At 46.0% G+C, this 22,893-nt stretch overlaps 2 protein-coding genes and 1 long non-coding RNA gene across 17 annotated transcripts; 1 reads left to right on the forward strand and 2 right to left on the reverse strand.

The window, feature by feature from the left end:
* Positions 1-3,516: 3,516 nt before the first annotated feature.
* Positions 3,517-10,266, reverse strand: LOC148220465 (islet amyloid polypeptide-like). 4 transcript variants are annotated; one of them, XM_088155345.1, is made up of 6 exons: positions 9,865-10,140; positions 9,104-9,202; positions 6,708-6,917; positions 6,203-6,299; positions 5,930-6,064; positions 3,517-3,952 (listed from the first exon to the last, which is right to left on the reverse strand). In XM_088155345.1, the coding sequence occupies exons 4-6, from the start codon at positions 6,280-6,282 to the stop codon at positions 3,781-3,783; spliced, it is 387 nt and encodes a 128-aa protein (XP_088011471.1). In that variant the 5' UTR covers positions 6,283-6,299; positions 6,708-6,917; positions 9,104-9,202; positions 9,865-10,140; the 3' UTR covers positions 3,517-3,780. The 4 variants fall into 4 exon arrangements, 2 of the variants coding, with proteins under 2 accessions (XP_088011471.1, XP_088011472.1); XR_015798782.1 differs by lacking the exon at positions 3,517-3,952 and adding an exon at positions 3,978-4,239 and having other exon boundaries at positions 5,930-6,066; positions 9,865-10,266; XR_015798781.1 differs by lacking the exon at positions 3,517-3,952 and adding an exon at positions 5,234-5,342 and having other exon boundaries at positions 5,930-6,066; positions 9,865-10,266.
* LOC148220466 (uncharacterized) lies at positions 3,843-6,201 on the forward strand. 2 transcript variants are annotated; one of them, XR_015798784.1, is made up of 3 exons: positions 3,843-3,981; positions 5,555-5,618; positions 5,823-6,201. It is a non-coding gene; the product is annotated as an uncharacterized LOC148220466 (long non-coding RNA). The 2 variants fall into 2 exon arrangements; XR_015798783.1 differs by having other exon boundaries at positions 5,555-6,201.
* A 3,204-nt stretch (positions 10,267-13,470) lies between the features above and the next one.
* On the reverse strand, positions 13,471-20,455 carry LOC148220467 (nucleolar pre-ribosomal-associated protein 1-like). Of its 11 annotated transcripts, none has more exons than XM_088155357.1 (6): positions 20,307-20,454; positions 17,724-17,829; positions 17,514-17,630; positions 16,737-16,875; positions 15,836-16,029; positions 13,471-15,607 (listed from the first exon to the last, which is right to left on the reverse strand). In XM_088155357.1, the coding sequence occupies exons 2-5, from the start codon at positions 17,727-17,729 to the stop codon at positions 15,896-15,898; spliced, it is 396 nt and encodes a 131-aa protein (XP_088011483.1). In that variant the 5' UTR covers positions 17,730-17,829; positions 20,307-20,454; the 3' UTR covers positions 13,471-15,607; positions 15,836-15,895. The 11 variants fall into 11 exon arrangements, with proteins under 11 accessions (XP_088011483.1, XP_088011480.1, XP_088011481.1 ...); XM_088155354.1 differs by lacking the exon at positions 20,307-20,454 and adding an exon at positions 19,727-20,049; XM_088155355.1 differs by lacking the exon at positions 20,307-20,454 and adding an exon at positions 18,735-19,720.
* Positions 20,456-22,893: the final 2,438 nt, after the last annotated feature.

Below are 22,893 nucleotides of genomic sequence, written 5' to 3' on the forward strand. Positions count from 1 at the left end.
ACCGCCCCTTCGGCTTGCCCAGCCCCGTGGCCCGCCCCCCCCCAGCTGGCCCGGCGCGGGCCCCCCCCACTTCGGGGCGCCCCCTCGGCTTACCAGGCTTGCCCGGCCCGGGGCTCCCCCCGGCTTGCCTGGCATGACCAGCCCGGAGCCCCCCCGCTTCGGCTTGCCCGGCATGACCAACCCGGAGCGTCCCCTCGGATTGCCTGGCTTGCCCAGCGCCGAGGCCCGCCCCCCCGTCTTGTTCAGCCCCAGGGACCGCCCCTTCGGCTTGCCCAGCCCCGTGGCCCGCCCCCCCCCAGCTGGCCCGGCGCGGGCCCCCCCCACTTCGGGGCGCCCCCTCGGCTTACCAGGCTTGCCCGGCCCGGGGCTCCCCCCGGCTTGCCTGGCATGACCAACCCGGAGCCCCCGCGGGGCTTGCCCAGCCCGGAGCCCCCCCGCTTCGGCTTGCCCGGCATGACCAACCCGGAGCGTCCCCTCGGATTGCCTGGCTTGCCCAGCGCCGAGGCCCGCCCCCCCATCTTGTTCAGCCCCAGGGACCGCCCCTTCGGCTTGCCCAGCCCCGTGGCCCGCCCCCCCCCAGCTGGCCCGGCGCGGGCCCCCCCCACTTCGGGGCGCCCCCTCGGCTTACCAGGCTTGCCCGGCCCGGGGCTCCCCCCGGCTTGCCTGGCATGACCAGCCCGGAGCCCCCGCGGGGCTTGCCCAGCCCGGAGCCCCCCCGCTTCGGCTTGCCCGGCATGACCAACCCGGAGCGTCCCCTCGGATTGCCTGGCTTGCCCAGCGCCGAGGCCCGCCCCCCCGTCTTGTTCAGCCCCAGGGACCGCCCCTTCGGCTTGCCCAGCCCCGTGGCCCGCCCCCCCCCAGCTGGCCCGGCGCGGGCCCCCCCCACTTCGGGGCGCCCCCTCGGCTTACCAGGCTTGCCCGGCCCGGGGCTCCCCCCGGCTTGCCTGGCATGACCAGCCCGGAGCCCCCGCGGGGCTTGCCCAACCCGGAGCCCCCCCGCTTCGGCTTGCCCGGCATGACCAACCCGGAGCGTCCCCTCGGATTGCCTGGCTTGCCCAGCGCCGAGGCCCGCCCCCCCGTCTTGCCCAGCCCCGTGGCCCGCCCCCCCCCAGCTGGCCCGGCGCGGGCCCCCCCCACTTCGGGGCGCCCCCTCGGCTTACCAGGCTTGCCCGGCCCGGGGCTCCCCCCGGCTTGCCTGGCATGACCAGAGCAGATGAAGTAATGCTTAAATGCTTATTAGTAATTAATTCATTATTAAATAAATGTATTTATTTTCTTTTTTCCATTACAGTCCATTCTTTTCCTGGCTCATTTAGCCCTGGACTGTGCTTGTATCCAGCCTTACTATGGCTAGATGCTTCGTCTCTGAGAGGCCAAGTGCAGCAACAGCAGGAGGGAGGGAGCAGAGCTGTCTTCTCAAGGGAGTACGGGCGGGAACAAATCTCACTGAAGGAAGTTTCTCAAGATGCTCTGGCTGATGAATTAACTAACGTAGCTCAGAATGAAAGTTGATTTGGAGTCTGAGGTGCTGGTGGTGTGGGGTTTTTTTTTACCAAATCTTTTTCTCTTTGATTTTAGTTTGAACGGTTCATACCAAATGCAGATGAGATTCCTGTCAACTAACTCTAGTTATCTTAAATCTAAGTGCTCATTTTCAGCTAATTGTCTAGACACTCTCTATCATCAGCGAAGAAATAGAGGCACTTCAGGCGTGATTAATCCCATCCTAAAATAGGTGTCTAAGCTGGGATGAATTGGAAGTAGTCTTCCTCCACCAAATAGCAGGAGAGCGCTGACAACTGGTTAGACAAAGAGGAGCTAAAGACAGGTGAGATGGTCCCCCTCTTTTCTCTCTTGGTGGTTTCACTGACTTAGGAACCGAGTTAGATTTTTCAGTATTTGTGGAATAGTTTGATTGTGTGAAATAGATGCTGGTATCCAATCCACCAGATTCGAGAGTGTGTGAGGCAGAAAATAATGTACCCAGTTTCACTGGTCCTGTGCATGGACAGCCTGTGCTTTGTTAGTGTTTGTCAAATGGTAGCTGAAAAAACAAAATCTGGTGCATAAAGCGTGGCTCATATTCCGGGCTGGGATCAGCCTAGAGATCAGCAGCTACCCACAGGGAAGGCTCCACTTCGTTACTGCTCTGTACAAACAATCTCGCAGTGACACTTCAAAGCTGTCCTCTCTCTCATTTGTTTTCTGAAATATAAATATTCTAAATGAAAAACAAATTAAGCGCAGTGTGTGCAGCGTAACTCAAAAGTAACTGGAATGGAAGGCATTTCAAGCCGGCAGAAGTATTAGTTCAATGGCATATAAACGGTTTTCTCAATAAAATTCAGAATTAATATCCATTAGAACTTTAATGAAGGTTGAAACTTCCCTCAATAAAGAGAGTAATTAATAACACTTTTTACAGGAGGAATCCTGTACTTTTTATTCCCATGCATTTTTTTGTGTGTGAAATGAAGTGAATATGCCATTTAACATTAAATTAGCAAAAATGTTTCTATTTCGAGGTATACTTTGTAACGGAAACAAACCAACTGAAGGCAGTTATTGAACTTTCATTTGCCTCTCCAGAACTAAGGTTCTGCTGAATGTTTTTCATAATTGGACAATAATGTTTTTCGGACAACAGTGAACCCTTCACTGAGGAAGTGTGGACAAAACAGCCATTTCTGTGAAATGAAACAGCTCACCTCTATGAAAATTTGCTTAAAATTTAAAGGAACTTAAAGGTTTTTAAGCCTGCCCTGATTCTGGGCTGAGATAGGAGAAAATAATGCCGTCAGATTCTCATTAAGGTCTGCCCATCTCTGAAATATTTCCCCTGGATTTTGGTAGCAATTTAAGTATGCCAGTGGAAAAAATTACTGAGTTTCTATGATGTGTTTTGGTTCTTGAGCTACTCATTGTTTTTTCTCTTCCCTTTGTTACTGTAGTTAAGGAAAGGAATACCCAAGGACGAGAGTTTCTCCTAGATTGTATCAGAGCTATCTCTTATTCATATTTATTATACTTACATATATTATTATACTTATTATGCTTACATTTTACTGATATCATCTTAACATAAGAACTGCAAATCCTTAAAATCCCCTGCTCAGTAGGCACAGAAGTCTGTGCTGCAAGACCACGTTTCCTTGCTTGCTGTATGTTATAGTGGAAACAGGCCAATCAGTTAACTGCATAATTGTCTGATTATGGTGCACAATGCAGCATCTTTTCTCATCTAGTTGTTCCTTCAACTGTACCAGACAAGATGCTGTAGATGTTTAAAAAACAGAAGATTCTTCTGTTTTACTTTCATTAGGACATAACTTTTGCTAGCATTCTGATATTTATTGTTCTTTAATTAAGGCGGTTTCTTTCTCTTACCAGACTGTGACTATAAAGACATACACATCATGGGTTATCTTTTTCATCCTTATAATAATAATAATAATAATAATAATAATAATAATAATAATAATAATAATAATAATAATAATAATAATAATAACATTGTTGCCATTACTTTTCCATTTATTATTGTGACAGATTTTTACAAAGGATTTTAACAAGCAGATTTCTGGAGTTCTTAATGGGGTTGGAAGAATAGCCTATGCATGTCATTGTACATGCATGGTGGAATGATGAACATAAATCACATACCCCCACACACACACAGAGAAAACAAGGCACTGGTAAGACTCTACAAGTAATAAATGACCGAGAGGTTGTTGATACAATAAAAACTGAGCTTCTAGTGTCAGCAGCCATCTCCAGAGCCTAAAGCTGTGCGTGGCTCTGGGGCTCTCTGTCCCTCTTTCCGTAGGTGTTGGAGCCCACGTTGGTGGGCGGGTAAAGGGCCCCGGCGCTGCCGCTGGAGCGCACCAGGAAATCGGCCAAGGGCTGCGTCACACACGTGGCCGTGTTGCATCTCCTCTTCTCCAGCTGGTGACTGCCAAGGTGAAACAAAGACAGCCAGCAGTCAGTCAAACAATGAGCCATCGAGTGTGCCACTTCTCATAGTCATTTGAGCTCTGCTAATGTGGGAGTTCTTTTAATATGTGCACAAATACAGGAACATTAGAATCTTCCCACCACCTACTTTGTTCCTGAAAAAAATCCTTGTGCTGGGTGCTATTATCAGTTTTAATGATGGAGGTTATTCAAATGCAGAGACATGAACTGTCATATGTCGTTTTTATTGATATCCTGCACAGCAGTTTATGACATTTAGAAGACCTGTAATGATAGTATAGGTGAGACACAAAGTGAAAGCAATGATTAAATGTTTAACTTTCAGCTGAACTTCTAAATCTATTTAGAGCTCTTGCTGATATCATGAGGATTACTAACATAATGATGATCACTAACATTTATTCAGTTCTCATGTTTTCACAGAATTACATCCTGCTCTCACTGAAGTGAGTGGTAATATTCCAGTCCACAGCAAGTGGATTAAACCCAAAGACTCTTTCTCCCATCTGCACCACATATCATGAGAAGTAGCAGGCATTGCCAGCTTCTGCCAACTGCAGAATCACTTAGGATGGTCTTTTGCTCTGTCTCTCTTCCCACTTAGCTCTGACTAAACAGAGGTTTCATCTAAAAGAAAAACCTGCCACATCTCTTTTGAAACACCAGCAAATTGAAAGTTCTGTTGTGGTGAGAGAAAATCCTTTGCTGAATGATACTTTAAAGAGTGTCCGAGGAAGGATCCGTATCTAGAAATAACATTTTATGATCTGAACCGACAGATCATTTACAGAACTCCACGTAAAACCTATGTAGCACGAGGGGTTTTTTTAAATTGCAATGTAATGGTTAGCTTGGGTTTTCAGACTTGTTTCTTAGATTACTGTGTTCTTCCTTCAAACAGAAATACTTGCTCGCAGAGATTGCCTACTGAGTTGTTGCATATTTTCTTGGACTTCTTCATGCTGATATGGCATGAATTAGATATCACTTTGTGGCTAAAATTTACTGTGAAGAGCAGCTATATCCCTGTTTCAAACTCTGAGCAGTTACCAATGTGTTCCTTTGCTTACTGATTATTAAATCTATCATCTAAAATGTCATATAACCTTTTGAAGTTATTTGTATTGATCTAATAATACAAGAGGAAAGGCAGCTATGAAAGGAATGTCTGTCTTATACAGGTTCTTGATTAGTAGATAGGCAGCAGTTCTTAAGCAATTAATATTTTAAATGTGTAATTGCATTACAAGAAAATTGTTGCATAGGGCTTTATATAACCTCCCATTGACTTTCATGGATATTTCTTTTGGTTTTATTCAAGTCCTTACCACACAAGGTTCAAATAGCAACTGGTTCTCACAGAGGTCCTGAAATTGAATTTATAAATAACAATATATTTCAGACAAGTGAAATTCTCTCAGAATCAATTTCTTCTTTTCCTTCTTCTTATGATTAATATTTAATTATGTGATTTTAAAATTGCTTAATTACTGAAAGCATTTTTACCATAAAATAATTCCATTCCAGTAGAGCTGCAGTATTATTAAGAAGGGTATGTTTTCTTTTCTTTCCCCCCCAGGCTTGGAAATCTGATGAACTTTTTAAAAAGGAAGGCGCTTGCAAAATGCACCTTTCTTCACAAGGTAATGTAGAGTTTGCAGCCTCTTTAATTTAAGAAAGTTTATAATCGTAAAATGATCAAATGATTTGAAACAAAGTCCCTGGATTTCACTTTCGACCCTAAATGCTTTGATCTTTTTGTTACAGAAAAGCTGATCTTTATGCTTATAGGAAAGCTCTGTTTAGTAGAAGGATATTTTAATATCTTTTTTTTTTTTTTTCCTGAGGGAAAAAAAGCAGAAGCAAAGTCTCTCAAATAGCAGGATATCACTGGAACAAAGTTTGCTTCATGATTCAATCTGATATGGCTGGAAGAAACAAGGAAAATCAATACCTTTTTGTCTTTGCTGCTGGTTGTTCTGGCATTTCCTCACTGAGTCCTGAGAGTGTATTGTGTGACATTACAGGCAACATCCATCCTTGTCTCTTGGAAGTACCATCAGATAGATCATCAGCCAGAGACAGTAATCTCTGAACAACAATAAAACAGTGAGCTTGAATAACTCTATTTTTATATTATTTAAGACATGAAAGCAAAAGCAACTCATGCAATAATCTGAACACCTTTTTCCCTAAAAAGAAATAAACATGATTATTTGTCACTCACCCCTCAATAGGTGTAGCTTCCAAACAGCTCAGAGTGACAGAAAGTGCAATGAAGAAAACTGACAACTTCAGGTTGTGCATCTTCCCTTCCAAACTTTCTGAAAAGAACAGTGATTCAAAACTGAAAGCTAACCCAAATACTCTTCAGCACATCCTATCACCGATGCCCATTCTGTCCTAAATCAAGAGCAATTAGTCTTTTTCACAAGCTAGAGTGAGAAAAATGATCCCTTCAAGTTTAGTGACACAATTCAGTTTCAGAAATATGGCTCTCAGCAGTAAATGCTCATTTTCCATCCAGTAGTTTCAATCCTATCCCTTATCTCTGATTTGCGTTTCCTGACATATCCCAGTCTCAAATTCTGGTCCCCAGTGCAGTTTACTTTAAAGCTGTCTTAGTCTTTTCCTGAAAAAATGCTCTTGATTAATAATAGGGGATATAGAGCTTTTCTAAAGGCGCATCTTTTGCACTGCAGGGAAAGTAAGAAAAAAGGCAAAGTATTTACCTTTTTGTGGTCACAGATCTAACTGGAGAAGCCAGCAAGCCCTCTTGGTTAGCAGGAAGTGTGCATGCAACAATTCCACGCTTGCATCTGGCTCTGGAGTATCCTTCTCCCTCTTCCTTTCTGGCAAGTCTCACGACTCTTATATATCCTCGACACCTTTCTCAGCTCTGACATCAGGCAGCACAGAGAGACTGTCGTTAATTCCAATCCCTACAGACAGAAAGTGCCCCAGAGAGGAGCAGAGGCAGGTGGGTCATTATTGCACTAGTACATCAGTAAATATTCTCCTGCTGTATGCAGAATGCCCTCGTGAAGGTACTGCAAGAGCATATTGCACATCAGAAATGTAGCCTCAATTTTACAGCTCTGATAAGCTGCTGTGGTTATATTCCCTGTGGGTGTTTTCGTGGGCTAAATAAGGTAACAAAAGTCACAAAGAAAGCCAGAGCAAATGAAACGCCAGGCCACTGGTAATTGAAATACAAGAAAACATGTCTCAGAAAAGATGGAAAAGTTAAAGTTGTGGAGGTTTGCTGTACAATATAGATAGAAAGCAAAGGTATCTGAAGGGATAAAAGCTGTATGATGAATAAGAAAAGAGTGAAAGTTATTTAAATTGACAGATAGAGTTCTCATTCAGGGTAACACGGTAGAAATCATGCACATTTTCCAGTCAAGTTTAAATGTCAATGAAAATTCTGTCGCTATGAATGTAAAATCTCATATTTTAAAAACCAGGTGGATTTGTCATGAGTGAAAATTGAGTCAATTAATGCTTTTCAGAAGGCAAAGACTAGGATTAAAAAGCCAGGAAATGTCAGAAAAGCCAGAAAACGTGCAAATTTATTTCTCTAGTATGCATAAAGTATGGTTGAGGGAAAAATGTACAGCTTTTAATAGACTAAATCCAGTGTTGACGAAATATCTAATTGCAGATTTCCAAGGATACAGATTAGAACCATTAACCTCTGATTTCAGTGGAAATTAGGCAAATCACTTCCCCCTCCCTCTCCCCCCTCCAGAAGTGTGAGAGCTGGAATCCTTCTGCAGTCGACTTAATTTTCTTTTCCTCCTCTCTTTTAGGACAGGAAGAATCACGACTCTCCTGGCATCTTTGCCAAGAGCTGTGGTGTTTGATCAGCCAAAGCCCAGAGGCTTCAGCACCAGAGGTCTGAGCCTGGAGGGCTCCTGGTGCTGCCCGTGCTGTGGGCTATGTCAGAGGATGCAGGGTTCCTCTTTGCCTCCCTGCTGGGATTAACTGCCATGGGAATGTGGGATCTGGGTGAAACTCCAGCTCTCCTGGTGTTCAGGGGAGCAAGGTCTGAGGGACTCCTCTCTGGGGATGTGCGGTGAAGGACTGAATAGTGTGGAAGGAGAGTATTTATAAACTGTATCACTGTTTCTCCCAAAATTGGGGTGGAGCACTGATGGGGGCGGTTGGGTTTGGTCTGGGCCTGTTATTCTTTGTGCAATTTTTAAATTCTCTTGTATGATTTACTGTCCGGTATCTTTCTAACAAAAGCTGACATAAATTTAGATTAAGGATTAGAACTTGGGTCCATTCATTGCAAACATTTGACAAGGCTGGAGGACTGGGGTGGTGACTGCTCTCAGGAAAGGTTACTTATTAATACTGTGTCAGATTTCCCGCAGTGACTGTCAGGCCTGCATGGCTGTGAGTTCGTGCTCTTCTCACTGGGGAAATAAGTTCAGCAAAATTAGAAATTTTAGAAAAATCCAGCCAAAAATTCCACCTCTGTACCCTCTAAGTTTTCCCAGTTTTTCCCAGCTAGGAGCTGCACAGAAGTCAGGCAGGGGAAGTGACAACAGGGAACAGCTGAAAAATTCAAAGGCACAAAGAGGAAAGGGGAAAGGTTTCAGAAAACAATTCTATGGTCTAAGAATAATTTCTGATTCCCTACTGAGAAAAACACGAACTCACAGCCATTCAGGCCTGACAGTCCCCTGCAGTGAGAGCTCAGCACACATCCACAGAGGCAAGTCCAGCATCTTAAATGAAAAAAATAAAAATAAAAACCAGAAGAAAAAGGTGATTTCTTTTGCTTCAGAGTTATTTCAAGTTCTTAAAGCCCAAGCAACATTTGCTCTTGATTTTGGTTGGGTGAATCATGAGCAGTGGGCACGGGTCATGCCATTCATTGAGCAGAAAACCCGGGGTCATTTAGAGGGGACACAAGAACTGTTTGTGTAGCGACCTCGGGCTGCAGAGGGGCAGGAGAAAGGCCAAGGGAGCTCCCTGGGGCCACCAGGGCCTGTGGGGAACAGAATGGACGCTTGGATGACCAGTGGAGGTGAGGAGTGGATCTGAGTTCATCTACAGGGAAATAAGGAGGGGATACTCTGGAGTGAAAAGCTGAGGTGATGAGTTCACCCACCTGGGCACGAGTTGTGTTTGCACAAAGTGGGAACAGAGGTGAAGGTCAATCCAAAGTCGATCCTGCTTGACCTCTGAATTCCAGGATAAGTTTTACAAGCTGCCAAATGAGGGAGTAAAAATACACAAAAATGAAACCGAGAGCATTCATGAGGTTCCTGGGAGTTCATTACAGTGTTGTCATAGAATTCTTAATGAGTTTTGAGCTTTTAATGACAACAATTCAGTACTTTCTTTGGATTAATCACTGTGTAGGATTTGGGGTTTATCTGGATTTTAAAGGCGTCGTGGTGGCCCTGACACTGCTCAGGAGCTGGTAGGAAAAGCAGGGTCAGAGCTCCTGGCAGGCACAGGGTGTTTTTCCCAGAGTGGACTGTGGAGGAATTGTTTGGGACTTGGATTGTCCCTCTGGGTGATGCCAGTTGCTGTGATTTGTGTAATTCCATACATTTAACTCCCAATACTTCCCAGCCCAGGGGCTTGAGCTGACAGGGCAGCACACAGATTGTTCTCTGTGCTGTGCCCCGATTTGGGGTTGGCTGTCAGCTTTGCTAGCTCCCGTGAATTATGCCCATAGCCCCGAATTCCCTGCTCAATTCCCACTGCCATAACCTCACAGCGCCTCATGGAGTGGGGATATACTGTGGCAGGAAGCTCAGCAGCATCGGCACAGGGACAGGTGTATATTCCAAAGAATTTGCTGTTTCAAACCCTCATCCCCCAGCCCCGCCGATGTCCCTGGGGGGCACATGACAGAGTTACCTGGATTTCAGCTGATTTCACCCCCCCGAGCTCGGGCTCCAGGTGATCTTTTCAAGCAGGAGAAGGCAGGGGCCGGAGGCGCTCCTGGCCCGTGCCGAGGCAGTCCCTGGGGCCACGAGAGGACATCTCTCCCTGCAGAATTTCAGTTCTTTCCAGAGCCTCAGCAGTGACAGAGGAAAAAGAGGAAGATGAGGAGGAGGAAGAAGGGGGAGAGGGTTTGAGAGGAGGGGAAGCCCAAATCCGTGCTGTGTGCGGAGCTCCGACAGCACGCTGCAGCCCACAGCTCAGTGTGAGCACGGGGCAGAGGAGGCGATTTCTGGGCATTCAATCACCCTGAGGCGGGCCCGGCACCGCCCCTGCAGCACCGTCCCCAGCACAGCTCGGTACCGCTCCGGGATCACCCGGCCCCGCCCCCGGTGCCGCCTGGGACCACTGGGGACCGCCCCTAAAGCACCGCCCCGGCCCCGCCCGGTCCCGTCCCCGGGACCTCCGTGCCCCGCCTCGCCAAGCCCCGGCTCCGCCCCGAGCCTGCCCGGGCTGCGCCGGCACCATCGCTGGCGGCCCCGCCCCTCTTCCCCGGGCCGAAGCGGGCTGAAGGAGATGTCCGCACGATTGGAAACGCCGCCGAAAATCGCACCCGTGGCATCGGTGTCGGCGTCGTGCGCAGGCATCCCACTAGAGCGAGCGGGCTCCTTGCTGTGCCACCCTCCTTTTGCAGCCAGAGTTAGAAGGTCGGGGAGCGACACCCGAGCCGCCATCTTGGGAGAGGCACGCGCGCAGTACCGCGCTCTGCCCACAGGGTGGCGCTTGGGAGACAGGCAAGGGATGGAATCAAGGAGTGTCCCAATCCTTGAGAAAATCCCCCGGAATGAACGCCCTAAAAAACCCCGACCAGAACTGAGAAACCTTTTCCCGCCATTTTTCATTGATTTTTTTCCCCATTTCTCTCAGATTTTTTCCTCAATTTTTCAAGCATTTTTTCCCGCAATTTTCGTGGATTTTTTCCTGATTTTTCCCCATTTCTCACTAATTTTTTCCCCCATTTCTCACTGATTTTTACCCCCCATTTCTCACTGGTTTTTACCCCCCATTTCTGACTGATTTTTCCCCATTTCTCACTGGGTTTTTCCCCATTTCTCACTGATTTTCCCCCCATTTTTCATGGATTTTTTCCCCTATTTTTCGAGGATTTTTTCCCCATTTTTCCCCGTCTCTCACAGATTTTTCCCCCCATTTCTCATGGATGTTTCCCCCAATTTTCATGGATATTTCCCGATTTATATATATAAATCATCTATTTTTTAATATTTAATTTATATTCACAATCTATACATATTTCATATATTCAGTTTAATTGCTATTCTATTTATCATACATACAATATTATTTTATTATTCATTATATACATAGATTTATATTACTAATGTTATTTCTATTTTATCTATATCCATATATATTTGTAGGTTCATAGTTTTTAATATTATTTATTTAAAAGCTCTGCCTCTAACCAAATAGAAACAAAAAACTCGATTATTTTAAATTATATTTGAATATATTTTTCTATTTAGTTTTCATATTTATATCTGTAGATTTATATGTCTATATTGTGTATTCTATATTTATATACTATTTAATGTATTTTTTACTAGTATATTAATATACTATATGCTATTTACATTCTATTATAAATACTATTTAATATAACATATTAAAATCGATAAATTATTTATATTACATACTACATACATGTGTGATAAATGTGATTCGTGCTAATTAAGTTGTAACTATATTTACAAAATTGTATTTAGATCAATAGAAGACAATTGTTACAGAGTGAGAAGGGGGAGATGGGTGAGACAGGATAAAAGACATCTTACAGAGGTTGGGAGTCAAAGAAGGAGGTTAGAAGAAAGATAAGAATAGTCAAAGGACGAAGGTCTGATAAGCGGCATCTAGAAATACAGCTTCAACCTTGAAGCTGTCAAAAATGGAATGATCCCAAGCATGGGACTTAATTAAAGTCATGTTATGGAAAACATCTGCTCAGTCACACAGGGCGCCTGCGCTACCTGCAGGTCACACCTCGGTCACTGATGATGATGATGGGCCTTCACCGGAAATAAGACCCTTAAAAAGATAAGAGACCCCCTAACCCATTAGTAGAGCATGCGCCGTGCAGTATAGTTACGTAGATCTCAGGAATAGAAACTAGGAGGAGCTTTCTAGAAACTTTTGTAGCCTATAGTATATAAGTGGGATTGTTAGCCCGAATGCTTTGATACGTGAGGAATGGGAGCCACTCCCCGTATCCCCGGTCGGAGGGGGGCCCCTCCCCGGTCGGTTTTGCTTATGCTTTATATGAACCTCAATTATACTAAATTACTTACTGCCAAAATTTGTATATTCTTAAATATATACACTTTGATTGTTTCATCTCCAATACTTTAATTGTCATCTCCAATACTTTGATTGTATTCATTTTGTTACTATTAAAAACTTACTATTAAATTTAATCTTGTTGCTTGATAAATTGGGAAAAATAGAACATCATTCATAACACATGTATTTTATATTTATATTTATTTCTATATATTTATACTTACATATATATATGCATATATAGTTATAATAATTTTATGTCAGTATCTATTTTTGCATATTTGTATATTTTTGCCTATATTATTTATATTATTTATTAAAAACCCTCCTCTAACCAAATAAAAAACAATAAAACATTCCTTTTAAAGTCTAAATATTTATATATTTCTATTTTCATAACAGAATATAATGTAATGTAATATATTTATATATTGGTTTCTTATATTTGCTTCTATATTTTTATTCTTTATCTTTTCTATTTACAGTATCTATAAAAAAACCCTACCTCTATCCAAACACAAACCAATAAAACATTCCTTTTAGACTATATTTAGCTGTTTTTTAAGGTTCTGTTTTTCATGCATTCTACACCCACCCCTCCCTCTCAATGTTCTGGCACCCACCATGACCCCCCCCCCCCATGCCCGACTCACCTGCTCCTCCAGCGCAGCCCGGCTCCCTCTCCCAGGGACCTTGGGGTGCCCCAAACCACGTCGGAGCCCCCCTCAGCCTTTTTTCCTCACCCCAAAGAAGGCACAGAACGACTCCAACTGCCCTGGACAGCAGCAGGGCACTTGACTGCAACCCCTCCCATGTGTCCATCCCACAGAAAGTGACTCTGCTGACACCAGAAAAGGGAGGGCAACCCCCACAAGGGCTGAAGTTCCTCCCCAGCCCTGCAGACACAGGGGACAAGGGGCAGAAAGGAGGAGGGGCAGCAGAGAGGACAAGGGAAGAAAATCAACATCAAGGTGCACGATGAAATGGAACCCCCACCAAAAAAAAAGAAGAAGAAAAATGAAAACGAAAAATAACCAAAAAACGAAAAGAAACCCCTGGCATGCTGGATGGGCAGCACAAGAGGGAGGGATTAAAAATGAACAGGGACAGTGTCCTGGTTTTGGGCAAATTTGGGGGAAAACCTCCAGAAGGAGCCCCCAGACAGCAAACCCCACGACTCCTCCCCCCCACCCCACCGGGTTCGGGAAGAATTTCCTCGGAGAAGAGTGGGAGAAAAAAACCTCTTTATTTAACAAGCAAGACACTCCCCAGCACAGGGAAAAAAGACAACACCAGCTGACAAAAAACTCTTTCACCGTTCTGAAGGGATGACGAGTTCAGTCTCTCTGGCGAGTGGTCGCCCAGTTATCAGTCTCTGGCGCTTGGGAATGGCTGCTGCAGGTGACAGAGTGTAGACTCCCGGTGTTTCTTGGGGTTTCCCAGGTCCCCGTCCGGAACAGGTTCAGATGGTATCCAGGAGAGGGAGGGGACGGGGTGGAAGAGAAAACAGTCCAGGGAAAAAGTTGGACTGCCTAGCTGAACTAACTAATAAGAAAAAAGCAAGGGCAAAGCGAAGGAAAGAAAAAGAGGCAGAAGCGAGCAAGCAGGCAAGCAAGCAAGCAAGCAGGCAAGCAAGCAAACCGAGCTAAAACCTCTCCTAAACATAGACCATGGGGGAGGTGAGCCGGCTGATAACAAGACAAAACAAAGCTTCACTCTCAGACTCAGTCCTGGAAGCACAGGACATAATACCAAACATAATCAGGACACATGATTGGAGATAGAAACACCATAACATCACCCTAGGACAGACAGTGACCGGGACACAAGGATCCCACGGGAAACAACGGCACAGGGAGCACCACAGAGGCACAGAGAAGGACGGAGAAAAGACAGAGAGTGCCAAACACACAGCAAGGACTGAGGGGTACCATGACAAAGAGGGAACCCAGGAGCCAGAGAGGAAGCGAGCACAGCCCGTGCGGGGCGGGCAAAGACGGGCAAGGAGCAGCACAGGCACGGAGACAGAGAGGCACGGCCAGCAGGACAGAGGCTCACCAGGAGAGGGGCACAGGAAGGGAGGAGCACCGGGCAGCGCTCCTTTAGGACAAGAATATTCACACACACAAGCAATTCCCTCATTTGCACCTCATTCTTATTTCACACCCCCCCCCCCCCCCCCCCCCCAATAAAAAATTCAGCTCATAGCACAGGCAGCTCTGGCTTTTCCCTGCACAGTATTTCTACCAGGGACCTGGGCACAGCACGCGGTCGCGAGTCACCTGAATCAATCCTGATTTAACATTTCAAAGCTTCTCCTTCTGGCACTGCACCTTCTCAGACCCGGGCTGCCATGTTCCACTCCCCTCATGGCCAAATTCAAGAACAACTGTTGCCATTCTGCAGAGAATTCCCAATATGACTCACATATTATCAGTGGGCAGAAAACTCTTTGGGCTTCAGTTCCACCTCTCACCTGTTCCACGTGGAGGGAGGACAGGCATTTGTCACACATCACAGCAGCAGTGATGGATCAAGGCTTTTTTTTTTTTTTTTTTTTTTTTTTGATTGAATAAAAGGGTAAGAAAAAACAAACCAGGTCTCATACAAATGTCTTGAAACACCATTAAAGCTTTTTAAACCCAAGGAGACCATCGTGATTCCTGACTTCAGTCTTCTATTCATACTGGTTTTGGCATCATGAAATCAATCAGAGTCTTTAAAGAAATACTAAATCATCATGACTAAACCCCGGGCTCCTGGTCATTTGCACTTACAGCCCCTTGTAGGAAGCTCTCCAGCCTTTTTTTCCCATCCTACGTTGGACAGAGGATGGCTGTGAACCGCACGCCTCCGCACAAACAGTCCTGCCGGTTCCTCAAAAAGTTTAAAATGCCTGTGATAAAAATGATAGAAAGTAACACTGCCTCTCAGACTGTTCAAGAAATGGGAAGTTGGACTTTCAATGTCCCACTGAGAGATGCCGAATAAAAGCTTCCCCATGAGCTCGCACAGAGTAGTAACATTTCTTGGACGAAACTAAACTAAGATTTTTTTTTGACCAAACAAGATAGGTCTGTATGAGAACAGCTCAGGAGGCTTTCAGGGCTCGCAGTGATGCTGGCAGAGCACAGAACGTTAAAGATGAAGTCTTAACTCCCTGAATTAATGCCCTGTGGTAGCCAAATCTTTTTGCAAAGACACATAAGACTTGCTTCTCCTTGTTTCCGAGTTCCCAAGCCATCCTGTAATTCCTCACCTGCACTAGTGCAGACCAATCTGCCGTGGGCAAGGAACAGATCCGGCTCCTGAGCTCCAAGCCACGTGTCCCCGATGGAAACCCAAGTCAGGAATACAAAAACACCTGTGGAAGAAAGACGAGAGAAAAATCAGAAGACACAGATATTCTTCTATTTCCACACAGAAATACCGAGCCAAGCTGTTTACCTCTGGGACTCTGTTTTCAAACAGCTCCCCAGCTCTGTTCCTAGATGGAAAACGTGGAGTGGCTTTGCCCATGCAAAGCCAATGAGCCTCCTCACAAGAAGGAACAAACCAGTTTCCTGCTAAATCAGACACCTGGAAATCTCACCTGTCACATGCTGTCATGGACCAGCAAGAGGGATCAGCATCCAGGCCCACGTGGACTTGTTCATTCCTGGCTTCTAATGCAGCAGGGACAACAGCACTGAAGGGAAATGATCACGTCTTCATTTAAAGAGAACCCAACTTCTTCATCAAAGCCATCACTGTCCTCGATCAGGACATCCACCATATCCAGGACATCTAATAAGTGAAGAAAAACATCAAAGCAAGAATCCAGACTAACAGGAAAAACAACAGACGTAGAATGCAACACTCCAGGAATACAAGGCATCTTTTTAATTCTTTTTAATAAAAAAAAAAAAAAATTAAAAAAAAGTATGAAAGCCACATTTGTCACACAATACAACGTTAAGTGCAACCCCTAAATTACAGCTGAACCTTCACTCTGCCTTTCAATGCTGCTGTCCAGCACGGAGCAGCTGTGGCTGCTCCTGGATCCCTGGATGTGTCCAAAGCCAGGCTGGACACTGGGGCTTGGAGCAGCCCGGGCTACTGAAAGGTGTCCCTGTTCATGGCAGGGCTGGAACTGGATGAGATTTAAGGAGCCTTGCCGGCCAAACCACTCTGGGATTCCATGACTCTGTCAACAGTCCCAGGCAGAAGGGCTAGATTTCCATTTGAGTTCAAAAACGCCGCTGCAAGAGCATGAAGAGAGATTTCAAATACCGTTCAAGTGGCACAGCCACGGCAGAAATTACTTTCAGAGGTAAAGCAGCAACTTGGCAATTCCACTTCGACTTCTGATACCAAGAACACGTGGAGAGCTGAATCCTGGAGGGCCCTTACTTAACAGGATTGCCAGAGTTATCCATCCCCAGTTTGCTGATTAGGGCTAGAAAGTGTATCCCCAAGTCATGGAGTTGGGATGTTGACAGGTTACCACATACCATCAGTGTGAGAGACGGGGATGCTGATGTTATCAGAGTCCTGTTTAAACAGAGCCACCTGGAGCGTGCTGGCTGCCTGAACCAGGTCTGCTGCCTTGTCAGTGTAGGGACAGGGGTTGGCCACCAGCTTCAGCAGGATCTGTCAGCAAAGGTGGGGAGAAAGATAAGTGCACCTGCTGGCTGGCAAGTGCAGGGGAACCACACGGTACTGAGAACGACCACGTGCTGAAAGCTGGGCAGCTTTTATGAGGACAACTTCCATAGCACTTCTGCAGGATTCTGTCTACAGTTCCTGCTCTACAGGCCACACTGATGGAAAAACAAAAACCCACCACAACTTGGCACCTAGATTGCGACCACACACCGAGTACCTGGGCAGACCACAGTGGAGGCAAAGCACTGGGCATTCAACATCCTGAAGAGTAAACAGCAAGTGTCACCTTTCCTTGTCAAGGACCACCATCTACTGAGCTCTGATAATGTTGGCACCTAAAGAGGAGATCAAAGCTACCCACACCTACACCACTCTACCCTTACACCGACAATGCTGTAATAACAGCTGATCTTTTTGGATTTCATTTTCCTACAAATCATTTGGCTGCCCTCCCACTGAACACAAGAAGGATGCCACCTCCGTATAAAGAATCCCAAACAAGGCTTTTCTCAGAATTCATTCGCTGGTCTTTGACAGGTTTCTCAACAATAGCAACAAGACCTCCAGTTTCCACTAACACTATTCTTTGCATTTTTTTATCCAGCTGATTTGAACACCGTTACCTTTTCCAAAAACTGAATCACTGCTTCCTTCTGGTCTTCTTTTGTATTATCCAAGTGCTCCAGCCGAATTGAAAGCTCCTTCCACGTGTACTCAAACGCTCCACTGTCACGTAAAACCTGTCCAGGAAACAAAGGAGGAGGTGTGTAAATAAACCTCAAAACACCTAAAATACAAAACCCCGAGGGATGCAGATCTTTTTCTATAGTTACCTTCATGCTTCCTTCTTTTAGGAACGAAAAGAAGAGCAGGTTGATGAGGAGTCGTATCTGCCGCTCTCCTCACCCTCAGTTCAAGAGGCTCATTGGGGGACTTCAGCTGCATAGTGGACAATAAAAATCCTACTTCTGTAATTTCTGGAAAGCAGGTTATACTGCTTTCAGAGGGCCGTACAGCTTTCTATCATCACAGGCAGTTAAAAAAAAAAGAAAAAAGCACCTTCAAAATAGCCTGTAGGGGAGTTTTAGAAAACTACCGATGAAACAGAGGAAAATCATTGCTAAATTAAACCTGAATCAGGCTACTTGTACTTAAAGCAATCAGGCAGAGGGATGAACAGTCACATAAATGAGCAGTGGGCTGTGACCACAGCAAGGTCCAGAGAGAAGTGCAAGTTGCTGGGGGTGGTGAGGAAGACCAACAAGTCCCACACCCTAGAGACAGGCTTTGACGTGCCTAGAAACTTCCCCCCGCTTTCCTGCTCTCCAAATTCAGGCCCTGACTGCGAGCACCCAAACTCGGTGACCCCGAGCTCCAGCTCTACAAGCAAGAAAGGAGGAGGGAGAAGAGGAAGGAATCCGAGTGACACCAGGGTTCAACTCCCTCCCCCTAAGGCCCAGCAAGAGAGGAAACCTTGCCCAGCTTCCCGACCCTGGCACCTACGTTGGACGACTGCAATTACACAGGATGAATCTGTGCCTTTGCTCCTCTCCACACATCAAATACAAGGAAGCCATCACAACTCATTTGTTCTACAGTTACTCCGTGTACAACACCAGCAGCTCTAAAAATAACTGCTGCTCACATCAATCTGACAGGGGAATTCATTTAAAGCAAGAAAACATGAAGGAAAAAGGATTCATTATAATATAAGCGACTATTTTTGGCAGGGTCTGGAAACAGAAATGCACCTGCAGCTCTCACAAAACCAGGCAGGAACAGAATGTGAAATCCAAAAACGAGCCTTCAGTTACATGGCACTGTGCAGAAAAGTAAGTCCTTACCATCTATTCTTAGCAGCCTTTCTGCTGACGGAACTGCCCCAACTTCCCTGTTCCTGCTTTCCCTTCAGAGAAAATGCAAAGGACTGAAGTGGAAAGTGGACACAGGAACAAGTCAAGCAGTCCATGTTCCCACCTGGCAAAAGAATCCAAAACCATCAGAAAAACGGCACATTTTGAGCAGCTTTCGGTTGAGACATTCATTGCTGGGAGACCAAGTGAACCTGCCTTTAATCCCTTGCAAGGATCAAGGGCAACTAAACCCGAATTCAGTCACTGTAACTGGATTTTTTCTTGGCAGGACAGTCTGCTTGCATTTATTCCTTATTCCTAGGGGTAAATCTCTACCCCTACTTAGGTAACTAAAGGATGTCCTCTTTGAATAAGGTGCTAAAAACAGCAGCCTCTGGTGTCTGGTGGACTTCGAGCTGACCAGCTTTTTCTCAAAAGTCAAATAACTAATTTAAATATGCAGAGGGGGATGCTAATTTTCAAGACAAAAAGTACTCCTTGCATCAAAGCTGGGATCAGACAATAACAGAGAGGACTACTCTGCAGGGCCAGAGGAAACCGGAGAAGACTTATGAAAGGCTAGAGTGCTGAAGTACAGATTAAAGAAACGCTGATAAAAAGTAAAAATCCAAAGTAATATCTTCTTGATCAATGTCAAGACCTTTGCAGGCACCAACTGCACTGATTTATTACAGTATCAGAATTCATTCAGCCTCGGGGGGGTGCGTAAACACGACAGACATTTTCTTTGCTCTTTCATCAACTGCTGCAGTGAAGTCCGTTCACAGCATTGATTTCTGTCAAATATTCCGTTACTAGCCGGTTATCTGACAGCAAATTTCAACAAGAGTCACAGGAAAGGAGACTGGTGACCACACAATCCTGCAGCAAAGGTAACTGCTTCAAGAAAAAATCGTACAATCCTGAAATTTCAGGCCAGTGGGATAGAGTGAATATCCTGATATTTCAATTCCAAAGCTTACCTTAATGGTCTCGGGCTCCGGGGCTTGGAGGGGGGGTCGGTTCGGAAGGGCCGCCTCCGGAGGAGGGGATCCCGGGAGGAGTCAGGGGCCCGGGGAGGGGGGCGAGGCGGAGGGAGAGGAAAAAGAGGAAGATGAGGAGGAGGAAGAAGGGGGAGAGGGTTTGAGAGGAGGGGAAGCCCAAATCCGTGCTGTGTGCGGAGCTCCGACAGCACGCTGCAGCCCGCAGCTCAGTGTGAGCACGGGGCAGAGGAGGCGATTTCTGGGCATTCAATCACCCTGAGGCGGGCCCGGCACCGCCCCTGCAGCACCGTCCCCGGCACAGCTCGGTACCGCTCCGGGATCACCCGGCCCCGCCCCCGGTGCCGCCTGGGACCACTGGGGACCGCCCCTAAAGCACCGCCCCGGCCCCGCCCGGTCCCGTCCCCGGGACCTCCGTGCCCCGCCTCGCCAAGCCCCGGCTCCGCCCCGAGCCTGCCCGGGCTGCGCCGGGACCATCGCTGGCGGCCCCGCCCCTCTTCCCCGGGCCGAAGCGGGCTGAAGGAGATGTCCGCACGATTGGAAACGCCGCCGAAAATCGCACCCGTGGGATCGGTGTCGGCGTCGTGCGCAGGCATCCCACTAGAGCGAGCGGGCTCCTTGCTGTGCCACCCTCCTTTTGCAGCCAGAGTTAGAAGGTCGGGGAGCGACACCCGAGCCGCCATCTTGGGAGAGGCACGCGCGCAGTACCGCGCTCTGCCCACAGGGTGGCGCTTGGGAGACAGGCAAGGGATGGAATCAAGGAGTGTCCCAATCCTTGAGGAAATCCCCCGGAATGAACGCCCCAAGAAACCCCGACCAGAACTGACAAACCTCCTGCCTCTGTATGAGTGCAAAGGGTGTGCAAGGAGTGTGCATTAGCAATCGATCGGCAGGCATTAGCAATCGATCGCCGAGCTAATCGATCGGCAGGCATTGGCAATCGATCGCCGATCTAATCGATCGGCAGGCGCGATCAATCGATCGCCGATATAATCGATCGGCAGGCGCGATCAATCGATCGCCGATCTAATCAATCGGCAGGCATTAGCAATCGATCGCCGATATAATCGATCGGCAGGCGCGATCAATCGATCGCCGATCTAATCCATAGGCACGCATTAGCTATCGATCGCCGATCTGATTTTTCCCGCCATTTTTCATGGATTTTTCCCCCCATTTCTTACTGATTTTTCCCCATTTTTTTCATGCATTTTTCCCCGCAATTTTCGTTGATTTTTTCCCATATTTTCCCCATTTCTCACTGATTTTTTTCCCACATTTCTCAATGATTTGTTTCCCCAATTTATCAAAGATTTTTTTCCCCATTTCACCATGATGTTTCCCCCATTTCTCACTGATTTTTTCCCCCATTTCTCACTGATTTTTTCCCCCCATTTTTCCATGGATATTTCCCGATTTTCCCCCCCATTGCTCACTGATTTTTGCCCCCATTTCTCTCTGAATTTTCCCCCCATTTTCCATGCATTTTTCCCCCCATTAATCACTGATTTTTTTCCCCATTTATCACTGATATTTGCCCCCATTTCTCTCTGAATTTTTCCTTCCATTTTTCATGCATTTTTCCGCCCATTAATCACTGATTTTCTCCCCATATATCACTGATTTTTTTCCCCATTTCTCAATTATTTTTTCCCCCACTTTTCCCCGTTTCTCACTGATTTATTCCCCCATTTTTCATGGATTTTTTTTCCCCCATTTCTCACTGATTTTTTTCCCCATTTTTCAAAGATTCCCCCCCGTTTTTCACTGATTTTTCTCCATTTCTCACTGATTTTCCCACCATTTTTCATGTGGTTTTTTTCCATTTCTCACTGATGTTTTACCCCATTCTTATTACCATTCTCATAGCTCTATTTTATATTTATACATATTCTTATATTTGCATTATTTCTGTTATACACTAGATTTTTCATAGATATTTGCTACTTAGATTTCATTATATTTTACATGTATACCAATCTATTTCTATTCTTTATATTTTATTTTTATATTAGCTATAAAAACCGTGCCTCTACCCAAATAAAAAGCATTTAAACATTCCTTTTAGACTATATTTAGGTATTTTTTATGGTTCTGTTTTTCATGCATTCTACACCCACCCCTCCCTGTCAATGTTCTGGCACCCAGCATGACCCCCCCCCCCCCCCCCATGCCCGACTCACCTGCTCCTCCAGCGCAGCCCGGCTCCCTTTCCCAGGGACCTTGGGGTGCCCCAAACCACGTCGGAGCCCCCAGTCTCCACACCCTCCCCCTCCGTAGGGAACGGGAATGGGATGGGGAGCACACAGGACAAGAAAGGAACACAAAAGACACACTGGACAGAGAGAAGAAAAGGGCTGGAAGCTGGATATGAGGATGAAAGTGGAGCAGCAACAAACCTCAGGACTCTTGACTAGAGAGTGTGGCTGCTGAACGTCTCAAAAAAAACCCCCAGCTCCAACACAACATGCTGTGCTCACGGCTCGGCCTGGGACTCATCAGTGAACATCTCTCTCTTGCCAGGGCCATAAAGCCCCCGAGAAAACACGAGGTGAGGTTGATGTGCTCCGGCTTTGCTCCTGCTCAGCCCTAACCCCCAGCCCCTGCTGCCAGTGAGCACCCTGATCTCTGAACCTCTTCTCAGCTTGTTTGTACGCTTCCAAATTCCTTCCTCTTTCTTCAAGCTTCATCTGTTTCCTGGCATTGGGAGAATGACAAGTGTTTAGCACAGCGCAATGAATACAACAGTCTCATTTTCAGAAGACACAACTGAACGAGAACCGACAGCAGCACTGCTTCGAGACAATCTGGGCACACGTTTCCCTTCCAGCAATCTGAGTGTTCTTTTGTGTCACGCCTGAAATCCTGAAAATGGTTTTTTGAGAAAAATTATCCATAACTAGAAAACAATCAAACCAAATAAATAGAACCCCTAGGATATAATAACAGCCCATATACTACAACACTCCAATTCTAATATTAATAAGAAAACAGAAATTAGCTACACAGCATTACCTCAAACAAACACTACATACTGGCAAGAATCAAAGCCACCACAAAATAATTCAAAAACTACCCTATGCCTTATGCTACAGGCTAGAACGCCATCGGCAAACCTTATCAAGGTATCCTTTAAAAACAACGCCCCA

Source organism: Sturnus vulgaris, chromosome 37, assembly GCF_052056855.1.
Source record: "Sturnus vulgaris isolate bStuVul1 chromosome 37, bStuVul1.hap1, whole genome shotgun sequence".
Lineage (NCBI taxonomy): Eukaryota > Metazoa > Chordata > Aves > Passeriformes > Sturnidae > Sturnus > Sturnus vulgaris.

Coding starts and splice junctions, on each gene's coding strand:
- LOC148220465 (XM_088155345.1), bottom strand. CDS start 6,282: ATGCACAACCTGAAGTTGTCAGTTTTCTTCATTGCACTTTCTGTCACT. Junction 6,065..6,202: donor GAAGCTACACCTATTGAGGG/GTGAGTGACAAA, acceptor TGTTGTTCAGAG/ATTACTGTCTCTGGCTGATG. Junction 3,953..5,929: donor CCAGCAGCAAAGACAAAAAG/GTATTGATTTTC, acceptor TCACCTTGGCAG/TCACCAGCTGGAGAAGAGGA.
- LOC148220467 (XM_088155352.1), bottom strand. CDS start 17,729: ATGAAGGTAACTATAGAAAAAGATCTGCATCCCTCGGGGTTTTGTATT. Junction 16,876..17,513: donor TGATTCAGTTTTTGGAAAAG/GTAACGGTGTTC, acceptor CTTTGCTGACAG/ATCCTGCTGAAGCTGGTGGC. Junction 16,030..16,736: donor CCCCGTCTCTCACACTGATG/GTATGTGGTAAC, acceptor TTCACTTATTAG/ATGTCCTGGATATGGTGGAT.